This window comes from Athene noctua, chromosome 1 (assembly GCF_965140245.1).
Source record: "Athene noctua chromosome 1, bAthNoc1.hap1.1, whole genome shotgun sequence".
NCBI lineage: Eukaryota > Metazoa > Chordata > Aves > Strigiformes > Strigidae > Athene > Athene noctua.
In genome coordinates, this window is record NC_134037.1 from 236,094,616 (window position 1) to 236,109,214 (window position 14,599).

The 14,599-nt window shown below is 37.3% G+C and overlaps 1 protein-coding gene across 1 annotated transcript; it reads right to left on the reverse strand.

The window, feature by feature from the left end:
* Positions 1 to 700: 700 nt before the first annotated feature.
* On the reverse strand, positions 701 to 14,207 carry NEK3 (NIMA related kinase 3). The gene is made up of 16 exons (XM_074931732.1): positions 14,108 to 14,207; positions 12,721 to 12,949; positions 11,813 to 11,906; positions 11,496 to 11,593; positions 10,385 to 10,468; positions 9,790 to 9,857; positions 9,584 to 9,670; positions 8,470 to 8,524; positions 6,339 to 6,539; positions 5,918 to 5,987; positions 5,268 to 5,314; positions 4,270 to 4,369; positions 3,724 to 3,870; positions 2,533 to 2,667; positions 1,756 to 1,879; positions 701 to 812 (listed from the first exon to the last, which is right to left on the reverse strand). The coding sequence occupies exons 2-16, from the start codon at positions 12,835 to 12,837 to the stop codon at positions 746 to 748; spliced, it is 1,494 nt and encodes a 497-aa protein (XP_074787833.1). The 5' UTR covers positions 12,838 to 12,949; positions 14,108 to 14,207; the 3' UTR covers positions 701 to 745.
* Between the last annotated feature and the right edge of the window lie 392 nt (positions 14,208 to 14,599).

The following is a 14,599-nucleotide window of genomic DNA, read 5'->3' on the forward strand; positions in this document are numbered from 1 at the left end:
CCTCCCTCTGTGAAGGAGCAGCAAAGACAATGTGTGATGAACTGACCACAACTCCCATTCCCCAACCCTCTGCATTGCTGGAGGGCAGGAGGTAGAGAAATCCTGAGTGAAGTTAAGCCTGGGAAGAAGGGAGGGGTGGGGGGAAGGTGTTTTAAGATTTAGTTTTTATTTTCCCATTATCCTACTCTGATTTGATTTCTAATAAATTAAACTGATTTCCCCAAGTCAAGTCTGTTTTGGCCTTGACAGTAATTGGTAAATTATCTCTCCCTGTCCTTATCTCAACCCATGAACTTTAGTTATATTTTCTCTCCAGCTGAAGAGGGGGAGTGATAGAGCACCTTTGGTGGGCACCTGGCGTCCAGCCAGGGTCAATCCTCCACAATGTAGTATTTCACTATGTATTCAAGAAGAAAAACTTTACACCTTCTCAAAGTGTTACGCCATTTCCTTGAACTATGACAAGAGGGTGATTTGAACTATTAGCACTAGTGCTTTTAACTGAACATTTCTGCAAAGCTGTTACCAACTCCAAATACATTTAATATCTAGGCTTTTTTAGTTATTTGCAAGTGTTCTAGCTAAAAATGTTTGGTTTTTCCAACCTCTTTTGTGATACAGAAAATACGCCTACTCAGGATTTTTTAAGTGAAATAATTTTATTAACTACAACTATTCACAACAATTATTTGGATTATAAATACTGGCAAGCCTAACTTCAGTTATTGTAGATAAATTCAAGTTTTCAGTCACTATGTTTCAATACCATTTTCAGTTCTGACACCCAGTCCGGATCATCTTCCTCAAAGTCCCTAAAAATAAATGCAAAAATGTTATTTTGCAAAGCAAAATACAACTTCATTTATCAAATCTTTATTTGCTTTTTTCCCCTGAAATTACCCTACAACTAGAAGAAATTATGTTAAAAATATCAACACGAGACATATTTTCTGCACCACTGTGATTAAGGAAGCAATAGATGCTCTCTTTTCAATTTATTCAAATAAGTTTTATCAAAAGCAAAAATAAATACATACACTAAGAGACTGCAGATGTGTTGATATTAACAGCTTGCAGCTGAACTGCAGTAATACATGCCCGAGCAGTTCATCTCCAAGTGCCACAAAAGAACCTGACATAACCCGAGATTCTGAGAATCCAAGAACCACCCCCAAAACATACAGACATCTGTAAAATACAGTATTTCTGTTCAGAATGTGTTGATGTACACTCTGCTCTTTCAAAACTAGAAGCGGGTCACTGACAGAACACAGAAGTTAAAAAGTTTCTACAAGTATGTCTCAATAAATAGGTACACCAAAGTGATTTTATTCCACTATGCGTGAAAGATGAGCAAAAATAACACAGAAATACAGTAAACATAACACTAGACAAGCAGATTTGCCACTGGTTATCTGATTTCAACTTCAGTGTACAAAGATGTTTCATGCAAGGTTTTGCACTTTGCTGTGGATCTAATTTCACCTCCTGCTTTAATTTTTGCAGTCATCAGCAAATTATTAGCATATCTGCTCATAACAAGCAACCTGTTTAATCTCAACACCATCAATAACTATAAATATAGCAACAAAAACCTGTAAAATATCAAATGCTAGTAGATGTTAACGTCATTATGTAAGAGAGGGATGGATTTAAATGCTGAGAAAAACATTTTTTTTCAGGAGAATGTCTTTTTGGAAGAATCACTTTGAGAACCAAAGAAAACAAAAATACGAGGATGTCATTTGGACATACGTGTCATCTTCATCAGATCGAGGCTCAAGTCTCTCAGAATCTATAACAGCTTCATGTTCACCATCTACTTCATCAGATGCTTCCGTTTCATGAGAAAGTGGACCTCTAAATATATTTTTGGAAGCTTTGAAAGTGTAAAAATGAAAGTGTCATCAAAATCCTTTAATTTTAAAAATAAAGTTACTAAAAATATAAATACAATATAGCCTTTCTAATTTGTCTCCAGATCTCAGCAGATTCCACTACAAGCTGTTACCTATTTTAAGTGGGGAGATAAATTAATAACGCAACTGAAGCGCAGAACAAGTATTTGTGACTGTGGCTGTGCAGCTCTATAGCCTCCAGTTACCTTTTGCTGTGCCACCTTACCATGCTGTCTTCAAAACAGGGCACCACCGACGTAGTGAAGGTGCATTTACCTGATGGGGCTACAGCCTATTTACTGCACCTCCCTCACGCTTACAGCAGGCTGCTTAGCAGGATGGAGACTGCATGGCTCTGCAGTCGCTGCCTTTTTGTTACAACCTCATTCAGCTACTGAGCTGCAAGTGAAAGTTCTTCATAAAGAGATGTAGTGGAGATGTAAAATCGTTCATGAATTCTCAGCTCACATTTCTGTAATCCCACATTTCATCTGGCAAACTTTAAAAAAACAAAACAGCCTGTTGTGACATGAACTCAAGTGCACAAGCTCTATACATAGGGGCTATGTATGTAAAAAAGTCTTTATTAATAAACCCGTTTGCAAAAATATTTACCCACAAAGTGGGGATTTACCTGGTTTATAAATTGTGTATGTTTTAAATGCTAAGCTGACATCTGCGTTACTGAGAATGTTCATCAGGGTCTGAGGAGTTTCCTTGTTCCACTGCTTACGTGGCTTATTTTCACTGTAGTTTATAACACAGCCACCTAGGTATAAAATCATTAATAAATACTAAGACAAAATTCCATTAGCAGTGTGGATTACAAAGATCACATTCAAGAGAGAAATAGAGGAAGAAAAGAATCCAGATATTTCCATCTTTAGCACTGCTAACATCTCAACACGCTGAAGTTGATGCTATCAGCATTAAGAGGAAAGAAAATTACAGAAGGCCACAGTGGAGCCTTCTGCTATCAGGGAGCCGGCAGAAACGGGCTGAGGGGCATGGGGTGTCCGAGCCTCTGTAAACTTATTTGGTGGCTCTATAAATCTCACAAAACAGAGCCTGTGGCCATTTTTGTGCCTTTTAATAGCAGGGCACCTAAATACATCTGTTCTTCTGCTCTCTTCCTTTGCCCTGCATATAATTATCATGTAATGCTCCTATCACAGCTTGGGAATTTTCAGACTACTCATATCTTGATTATTTATTTCAATAGCTTCTATCACATTTACTTAGAATACATATCCATAATCACATGAAATAATTCTAACAGTCACATACAGTGCGGGGCATTCTAAAATTGAAACATTTTTCAGAAGAAACTCCATGTTAAGTGTTATAATTAAAAGCTGTTGATGTGGAAAAAAAATCTCTGCCTCCTATCTGAGGTACATCATTAATAGTTCTTGTCATTGGCATTATCTGTGTGTTAAATAACAACAGAATTAGAGGTACAGATGTTACATGCTCCCAATAGTATGCTGTACTTGACAGGCAGCTGCATTCTGCATCAAACAAATTCCTCAGTGTTACCCCCACAAATGGCATATTAAGAGGAGGGATAGTAGGATAATTTCTTAGCAATGATTATAATTTTAGGGTTGCTAATGTTATCTGTAACTTTCATCACTCTTCAGTCCTGTCACACAAGAACACTAAGAAATTCTCTTCAGCACAGTGGACTTTTGAGTGTTAATAAAATATTTTAAAATTATTTTTACATAATATTAAATATGCCCTGTAAAGGGTTTTTTGCTTTAAAAATCTGTAAAGAACCACTGGTATTTCTTGAATTAAACCACATTTAATTAAATCTTACTTTTAGCCTCTTCAGATGTAAAACTGGAAGAAAGTAAGGATGCATTTTCCAGGACATCCACTACAGTATTGGAAATCCTCTTTTCCCATTGCCTCCTATGGGGACGTGGCAAATTAGTAATTCCTGGGAGGATGTCAGAAGTTTCTACTGTAATTGCAACAACAACAACAACAAAAGATGATAATCAGCATCTAACTTCATTCTCTGTCCATGCAAACTAGTTCTAAGCATAAAACACTTCACTAACAGTGATGTTTGATTCTGTGGGTGCAAGTCTGAACTTGGTAAGAGTACCCCATACATTTACTCTATACCAAATGTTTTCAGTCATTTTTTAACACTTTGGCCAAGATTTTTTTTTTTTTTAAATCTCAGATGAACCATATATATATATATAATCAATATAATTACAGAAGTAACAGGCAGTGGCATGGTTTTCTATAGGTACAGACTTGTATACTCTACCTGTTTAAATGGCTGGATCATTGATATTTAGATATCTCTAGAGAGAAGGAAATGCATCGGCCTTAAAACGATAAAACTTACCCTCTTCATCAGATTTCCTTTGTTCCTTTGTGCTTTCACTCAAATCCTTAGTAATATTTTTCTTTTCTAAGGGGCTAGGCTTGCTTTCATCTTTACTTTGCTTTAAAACAATAAAGACTGCGTTAATCATTATCCTTCTTGTTGAGAAAAAAAAAAAAAAGCAGTAATATTAAAGTCATTAAATATTTTAGTTTTGCTATTAAATGGCTAGCCTAAAGACCTGAAAACTAGACTACTGACACCATGAAGCCAATTGCAATTGCACTGTATCTATTACTGCACTGCATTTCACACTGCATGCCCTTTTATGACAATCTGGTTTTGAAGCTAAGCACATATGTGGTTACTTGATGCAATTTGTGGTTTTATTTTTTTACATTTAAGGACAATAGCAATATAAAGATAAATGAGTTATATTCCAGGGAAAACAAGATGCACCCAAATATAAGCTGCTCAGATTGACAGGTCTATTAAGAGGGGGGAAAAAAAAAAAGCCCTACTGGCAACATGTTTTGAAAAATATACTGAGTATGGCTGAGCCAGGCTGCGTACCATGTACCCACAGGTGACTTCTTGGCCACCTGTGACTTAATTCTCCTCACCTGAAATCTCACATGGGCCCTAAAACCTGGTGAGAATTCAGACTAGAATGTTTCCATAGCAGCCTGTTCGAAATGTGTCCCTAGAGCAAAGAAAATGCACCAGTTTTTGCAGTATCCCAAAACTCAGAAAAACAAGAGAGGGTTTTTTTTAGGGGGTTGGGGTTTTTTTTTGACAGGGCTATATGAAAATCCACTTTGAAATGAAACTAAATGTGGGAACTATCAAAAAGTTACAGTGGTGGGAAATGCCCAGGAAAACTGCAGTTTTAACACAGATGACCTAGTAGGCTGATCTATGTTTTAGCATACTAATAATTTTCCATATGAATTTTTCTGCAATACAGAACATTCTAAATTACTGAAATACAAATACTGTATTTATATTTGAATACTTACCCTGTTTTCTTTCATATTATTTGAGCCTCCACCAGCCATGATGTTACCTGATACATTAAGGAACAGGTTCAAGAGTTAATACTTTTAGCAAACATTTGTGCTAAATTGGTATTCCAGAGGTGTGACAGCAACACCACTGAACCAAGCAATGAAAATGATGTGAAAGCTTCTTCACACTTCTACCAACGTAGCTCATTCTCAGCAGGGAGTCCCTCTACTATTCAGTTCCAAATGTGTACAACTTTTGGTGTAGCTACATTTATGCAGAAGAAGAAGATCCAACATTCTCTCTAAAGATTAAATAATGAAAATAACTTGCTTCACCATATTCTGGGAAAGAAAGCACTGTCATATTTAAAATATATGCAACAGCTAAAATTTTTGCTAATTTTAAAATTCAGAGGTTTAATTCTAGCACAAGTCGTAAGACTAACAATGCATGTATTGTAGCTCTGCACTGTACTTCTCATGCTGGAATATAATTTACACCCTTCAGGCATTTTTCCATTCAGGTTCAACAATATTAGATTTTGAAATAATTAAAAATAGATTTGAACATATAATACTAATGTTTTATTGCTGTATTTAAGATCTTACAATGCCCAGTCATTTTGTCATTCCTTAGATGAAGAAAAATGTTGCTGACTTACCCTCTGGTCTTGCTGCATTGCCTTCATGTTTTGTGGTTTCCTTCAACACCTGCTCAAACTCATTTGTCATCTGGAATGTGTATGAAGAGATGCAAGTACCGCACCATTTTAAACTTTCACAAGTTACTGTATATGTTATTTGTTAAAAGCAGACAGCACAGAAAAGCACTGTTACGGCTAACAGCTAACAATATCTAATTTTAGCAGCACCATGTCAATAGTCAACTTCTATTTTCAAAACAAACCCTCCTAAAAACTCAGTTTTCTGAGAAGTCTAGAACTGTATTTATGGCTTTTAGAGTAGAACCTACACAACACTGCATTCATATTATTATACACTAACAAACTACAGAAGAAACTGATTTAGTGTCTAAAATGTGGTTACTACTGTTTAAATCTAGAGGCAAAGAATATACTGTACCTCAGAAGGCAAACAATTTTTGATAAGTTTGGTTAAGCACCCTCTTGCAAGAATAGTACTGGCTGATGGACGATTCTTGGGATTTCTCTTAAACATCTGTTTTATTAAATAATGAAGTTCATAGGAATAGTGAGATGGTAGTGGATTGTAGGACCCTTTGCATATCTTAAGGATGAGATGTTTCCAGCTATTGGCTTGAAACTGCATTAAAAAGAAATGAACATTAGAGCATGGAATTTAAGTGTAAGGTAGAAAGAAGCTGACAGAATTTAAGAGCAACTTTAACATTTTTTTATATAAAAATGCATGGTATGTATCTGTGTAGGCTCACTATTACCATATTGATTTGGCTCCCAGTTTGACCATTTCAGGGCTATAACTCAGGTGTGGAATAATGACCCTAAGTGAACACATCAGTAACTTTCCTTTTATGTTTTGCACAGCTATTACATAGGCATTTATATATGTTAACAATGACAGAAATATAATTTGCTGAGAATGAAAACATCACAGTTTGTATAAAAAGTTTGACTAAAACCAGATCATTAATGGACACTGCAAATAATAACCAGTACAACTGGAAATGAGGCGGGAGTTACTCCTATAAATTTAGGATTGTTCAAATTTTATTTTTGTAGGAATAGAGCATTGTGAAAATTTGGATCACCTTAGCGTCCTTCACTTCATATACTTGAGATCAGAATCAAACTGCAAGAGTGAAACTGTAAGCCAGGAAAGATGCAGACTTTGATTAAAAAAAAAAAAAAAATTTAAAAAATCCATCTACATGAAATGGCTGAAGTTGTTACTTTCCTCAGCTGCCTGTTAACCAGTCTTCAGTCAGGAATTACTGCTTCCAAGCAGAAGTCATCGGACGACTGCAGTATCAGCAGGGACAGTTATAACCACGGCTGGCAACAGCCTGAGCAAAAACAGCTGAGGATTCCTATCTCCGTGCAGATTTTTCTTACAGTACACCCCACTGGCTTGGCTCCAGAGTGCCAAGCATCTACAGCATGCAGCACCTTTTATATCACCTCTGATAGATTATGTAATAACATATGTGACCATCGCATAAAACCACATACATAACATTTCACTGCTGCTAAAAAGGAAGACTCCTCTCCTTGGTATCCCAGCTCTGAGCACTGCCTGAATAGCTGTGACACTGCCAAAGCCTTGCCACAGACCTACTTAGGCTAACACACACCTGTGAGCAGACTCCTTTATCACACAGTCACGTACAGTATAAACTTCTAAACTCTTATACTGCCTGTCAGTTGCAGCTGCAGAGAAGCTTTTGCTGATACACCGATTTCAATGTATAGTATTAGCTCAATGAAAGGAAACTGCTGCTTATAAAAAACTAAGACAAAATGACCTTAAATTAGCATAATCTCATTGTCTTGCAAAACAAACGTATGCTGATAAGGGCTCTAGTGTTAGCCATGTGTATATAGAAGCCAGAGGAAGTTAACACATAAGCAGCATAGCATCAACATTGTAAAAGTGTCCCAGAAATGACAGAAAGACAGAACTATCCATCAGGGTTCCCGCTACACCAACAGCAGGATACTGCTTGGACAGTGACTTCTTTGATTTGAAGAATAAGCAAATAGGTAAATCACTGATGTGAGGTACAAAACTGCTTATTGCTCACTATATTTTGCTATACTCGCACACAGTATATACTCATTAGCAACGATTTTGCATGTCCTTGCCTCCATCTTCTGTGATCATCTCGATCCTGTAAAACACAATGCTCATCGCAACATCCCTGCAGATATCTGGAACCAGCCTGTCACCTGCTGGACTACTTAGTAAGCCCCACATCACCTCTCTGATACTGAGGAAAATTAACCAAGAAGGAAAAAAAGAACTGTTTCCTAAGAATTTAGAAAACTGAGTGTTTTACAGAAGGGTCCAGTACATCCCAAGAGCTGCTGAAAAACAGAAGGCATAAAATGAAGGAGGGTGAGAAGGATGGAGTAACGCTTCCCTTATTCAGGAGCAGCAGCAAAAACGTCAGTCAAATATATAATTGACTGTGAATACATCAAACTACAGCTAACTGCTAATTAAATTTTAAGGAATTCCAAAACTTTTCTGATAGCAATAAAGCTATACTTACTGGATGTCTAAGAGTGCACAGCTCATATAGAATACATCCCAGAGACCATATATCACTGTCGGTATAGAGAAAGATGAGACATTTTGAGACAAAAAATACAATTTAATATCCTGCCTAGAAAAAGTAAAATTATATTATGTATACATAACTGAACAAACTAAAAGTGAATATAAGTAACCATAAAAGACAATACAATTATGTGTTTAACCTCTCCAGTGGAAATGATCTTATTTTCTCCCACTCTGATGTAAAAAAGGATGAATATCATACAGTTGTAGTTGGCTTTTTATTCTCAGAATGTCTCCTAAGCAATTTGCTGCAGTAATCTTTATACTTCCCCACTTCAAAGTCTTGTATTCCATGTCCCTTAGCATCACATGGCAGACACACAATCCTAATTCTGGGAGTTGGAATTCTGGCCTTGCCAATGAGAATTCTCTCACTGAGAATGAAAACATCAACTTCTGCTACCTGCAGAAGAAGCAACAGATGCCCTTCTTGCAAGAGGAACAGAAAAAACTTAAGCACTAGAAGGTTTCTTCTCTCCTCTGAAAATGAGTCACTTGGTTCAGGTACAACTAGGGTCACAGAACAGATCTACGGGAGGAGATGTAAAATGACTTAGTATTTTGGAGTCTGGAAGGAAGCTGTAAACACCATACTACCCAGATGCTCTCTGAAGTTCTTGCATAAGGACCAGAATAACTGGGCTCTGTAAATTTAAGTAATCGGTTCTGTAGCCATTATCTCTGCATTATCAGGGCTGGCAAGAGCTTAAAAAATAAGACCAGCCAAAAGACAGAAACACGTAGATATGTATGGGCATGCATACATATATACACGTGTGTATGTCTGTATGTATATGTTTACTCTCCCAAGTCTGCTCACCAGTTTTCAAACCTTTAAGACTAAAAGTAATGTACACTCAGTTACCTAAGTAAAGAGAAATTTAGGCCATTTTATCTTAAAAAACCCTGTAATTACCTCTTTCTAAATATTCCTCAGCTCAGTATCTTCTCCAAACCAAATACAGATAAGCAACAAGGACAGATTGAGACAATAAAAAGACGTACATCAGTCAGGCATTATTTGTGACCACTGAAAACACGACTACCTTTTGTTGTTGTATGGCATGCTTTCCCATATTTCTGGAGGTACGTAATAAGGAGTTCCCACATATGTGCAAGCATATGACACTGGACTATTGAAACAACAGAGAAGAAATGCCAGATGAAAGGTAATTATTTAAGAGATCTGTACTATTTATCAGTGATAAAATAAAACTTTACACCACTGAGATCAGTGGAGATATCCACATACTGTGCAAGAAGGCGTGCAGATCCAAAATCTCCCAGTTTGACTTTTCCATTTTGAGTGAGGAAAACATTCTGCATTTCAAGAGAAGGACAGATTTACATACTTACATATTCTTCTAGGAAACATTTCTGTAGTTTGTATATACCGAAAACACAGTGATAATCACTTCTGCTATTTTATCTTTCTATTTCCTTTCACTTGCTTCTCCTAATACTTCTACCAAAAAAAAGTGAAGAACTATGTTGTTTTTAAAGAGAGGTGGAAAGGTTATATGGGCCTAAAGCCCCAGCATCAGTAGCAGAGGAAGAATGAGAGCTCAGAAATTACTTAATCTCTATGCTGTACTCAAACTACTTAAATCACACACAAGCAATTGGTGCTACCAGCAGTGTGGATATAAAGGGTATAGCTATACTTAGACGATGTTTACACCCACAGCATTACATCATTCCATATACTCAAAAGTTTCATTTACCTAATATTCTTAAACCTAAATGAAAAGAACACCATGTAGCAGTAACAGGAAATTATGAAAGGGAGTTGAACTTTTGCATGCAGAAGAGAGTTTATTAATGGCAACGAAACTTGCTCTGCTCACCTTGGATTTGATATCCCTGTGCAACACACGTTTATCATGAATGTGCTTCACACCCAGGCACATCTGCACAAACCAGTGAAGAATCTGAAAAGAGTTACTAGGAGTTATAACAGCTCAATGCTGTATGCAATAAATACTTTACTAATAGATAGAAAAACGTTAAGAAAGAGAAAAAGAAACCATGTTCAGAGTATCTGGGAGTTAAAAGTAACTTTAGTGTAATGGCCTCCAGTCAGCATGAAAGACCGAATTCTTTAAGATAAAGCATATTTTAACATGGCAGAAGGAATGTTTGCTGCCTGTGTCTAGAAAACCCTAATGATATACAACAATAAGGAAGCTAGGGAGTCACTACATGGCACTTTATAAGCATGCCAATTACGCTTTCATAGTAAACTAGCAAATTAAAATACCAAAAAACCACACCGAGATAACATACTGTTTCTAAAAGAAATGTATTCTTTTTAAAAGTACAAAATAAAGTTTTTAGAGATGCTTGGCCAATCCAAATATTAGATGAGGTGAGGATTCTGGTCTTTTCATTTTAACTAAGATGATGCTTCTAACTGTGACAGGAAGTTGTTTTCAGTCACTACAATGTCACTTTGGACTGTCTCCTAAGTAATTTTATAGCCTCTGTGACTAAAGGAGTTAATGCCTGATGAATGATTTAAACAATTAATCGCTACATAACACGTAGGCATTTAGTTTCCTGGCTAGTTTCATTTATCTCACCAGAGTGCTTTATTTACTTTTCATTTGCGGTATCTCTTACTGTGCTTTAAATTCTGCAGGCTGAAGTATGTGTTAAATTCTTACTTAATTTCATTAAATTTATGCATGCAAACCTGACTGTACTTTTCACATAGCCTGCACAGATACAGATGCAGACAGCAGTTTCTTTCTTATCCCTTTCAGTCCAACTTTCATCTTCTTTGCTGGAAACTATCAAAGAAATAATGCTTCTATTTTATCTATAACTGACTTTGTTTCATTTAAGGTACTTTAAGGTGTTTGTATATCTGTAATTTGTTTTATGTGGTGTAGGGTGCTTTAGTTTACATGAAAAAGGATTCCTAAGTCCTTGGTTCAAAACAATGTCTTTTCTTACCGTATCTTCAGGAAACAACTTTCCTCTTTGGTGTTTAATCTTTTGCATTAGATCTCCATCATCACAATATTCCATCACTATATACAGATGTCCATCAGCTAAATTTTAAGTAATTTAAGAATAAACAGTCATTTTATTAGCAAGATAAGTATATTATTGTTACTATAAAGCTCTGACTGCATGCTATGTATTATGTATTATAATAAACATGCATTTTGTTTATAACACTATTATAAACAGACACAAAAAGTAATCTTGATCCCTCAGGAGCATGCAATTTTAAACAAAATAAAGATAATCTAAGTTTTTGTATTTACCTTCAAATGATTCTTTATAGGCAACGATATTTGGATGTTTCATTTTAGCCAAAAGAACTGCTTCCTTCCTAGAGTTCTCTACATCAGATGAAGACTGAAAATTTTAAGTACACTTATATAAATGTCGCACTCACGGATTTTCATATATACACATGATGCACCTCACTTTCCAAAATGAAAGTATTTTTAAGAATTGTTCTTCAGCTATTTTAAAAAGTCATTTAGAAACTTGAAAACTCACATAATTTTTTAATCTATGGTTTATTACTAGTTGAAAATGTCATTGGATTTTTTGGGGTGTTTGGTTTGTTTTGTTTTTTTAATTTGAGAGGATATTTTCCTTCTTCAATTAATAATTTTTTTCTATTTTAACAATGCAGAACCTATGTAACAAAGCAGCATGCCCTGACTTTGGAACAGCTGACAGTCTATATTGCATGAACTCGTATAAAAGCAGGTATTAACAGAGCTTCAGCCTCAATAAGGCTGGTGCCTTGCATTTTGTGATTTTTTTGTTAGCTAAGTGCAGAGAAGGTAACCTGCATAACATTACCACCAATAATATGATGCCAATTTCCTCATTAGGTATTGAAGATTAAATCTGTGTTCTAGGGAAAACAATGGGAATCCAGCCTGGGGCATCAGGAGAACAGGCCTTTAATTCTAAGTGTCTTCCCTATGTGCCACACCTTCCAAAACGTAACCAGACACCTTCCGAAACAGATCAGATTTTGCTACTTTACTTATTATCAACATGAACTCAGTCATAATTATGTAGATACCATGCAACTGTCATAATAACAAAGCTCTCAGCAAAAGTGTTCAGCGTTTCGAAAATATATCCAGAACTATGATTTTTTAAGATATTTTTAAAGTGGTGGATGAGAAGATGTACATGTCACGCTTACCATTGGAAGTCTTATCTCCTTCATTGCATACTTCTGGTCACTGATTTTATGATGAACTAGGAGAGCTCTGCCAAAGGATCCCTCTCCTAGTACTCTCAACACTCTGTATTCTTCCATTCTTTATAAGCCTAGGTTAAACACTTATCTTCAAACACTGACTTTCACAGGATGATCTTCTAAACTTTGTCATGACCTTGATTCATTTTTTGAAATTTGTTGTTAATATAATCTGCATGAGAAAAAAAAACCACCAAATAACGAGAACAACTGATGTGGGTACCTAGAACTCTTCAGCATTACCATAAACACAATCCCAACCGCTGTTACTGTGATTTTGCTGAAAATGAGGCCTTCGGGAAGTTTAACTCAAAATACCATAGTGTATCTCTGCCTTTTTAAATTTTGAATATTAAAGCTCTTTGAAAATGTATCTTCATTACCAGCATTTCTGCAGGTGGTTTCATAATGCTCATAACATAACTTTGAAAACAAAATTCACAGGCACAATAATATAAAAAATAAGCTTCAAGCTTCCAGTGACAATTCTCACCTAAACCAGCGTAAGCACAGGATCAAAATTGAGAGTTACTGGTGTTCATGTACGAAGACCTCATTAACTTGCAGGATAGGATAGGATAGGATAGGATAGGATAGGATAGGATAGGATAGGATAGCATAGCATAGAATAGAATAGAATAGAATAGGAATAGAATAGAATAGAATAGAATAGAATAGAATAGAATAGAATAGAATAGAATAGAATAGAATAGAATAGAATTTCAGTTGGATGGGACCCACAACAATCATCTAGTCCAACTGCCTGACCACTTCAGAGCTGACCAGAAGCTAAAGCATGTTCTTAAGGGCATTGTTCAAATACCTCAAACACAGACAGGCTTGGGGCATCAACCACCTCTCTAGGAAGCTGTCCTAGTGTTTGACCACCCTCTCAGCAAAGAAATGCTGCCTGATGTCCAGTCTAAACCTCCCCCGAGACAGCTTTGAACCAAACACATCACTGGATTTACAGACTATGTGCTTTCTTCAAAGCGCTGGTATTTTAAAGCTAGTTATCTGTGATTCAAACATTGCTTTATGTGTGCACTGTATTTTAATGGGCCAACGAGTTGTTTTCAGAAGGCACCTCGAGGCTTGTTTCTGCAACAATAAAATACCGATTTACTCAGAGGCTGGAAAACCAACACGCTCATTAATTTACTTGAAAACTCTGAAGGCACTTAAGTGGCGACTGAGGATGGTGTTTTTCAGGGCAACGGGCACACTCCCTGTGTGCTTCACGTTAACAAGAGTTACACCTCCCCTGAGGAGGGGAAGCCGAAGCCCGCCCCCAGTCCCTCAGGCACTCAGCGCGGGAGGCGGTACTCACCTCAGAGGGCCGCCTAAACCGTCAGGGCCTCCACTCGGCCTGTGGAAAGGCCCTCGGCCAGGCCCGGCGCTTGCTTCCAGCCGGGCCGGGCAGCGCCGCCAGCCTCCCCACGGCGGCCTGGGCTGAGGACAGGGGGGATCGGGAAGGAACACGGTGCTGATTCAGAGGACGGGCGGGACCAGGGGGCGCGGGCGGGGCTTTGCCCCGCCCGCGCCCCCTGGTCCCGCCCGTCCTCTGAGGCCGCGCTGCGTGGAGTCATGGCGGTGCGGCCTCTTCCGTAGAGGCTTTCCCGCAGACTGTTCCTCAGAACATCGCTAATTGCACTTATACCTGGTGTTTATTAACAATAAACAGCCCCACACACACACTTCGCCCAGCACCTCGCGAGGGGAGACCTGCTAATACTTGGAGAACATCTTTAGACTCCACGCTGCACAAGAAGTCAGGATGTAAGACCCCGTTAACAGTTTTGCAATCGGTTCCTTCACTGTA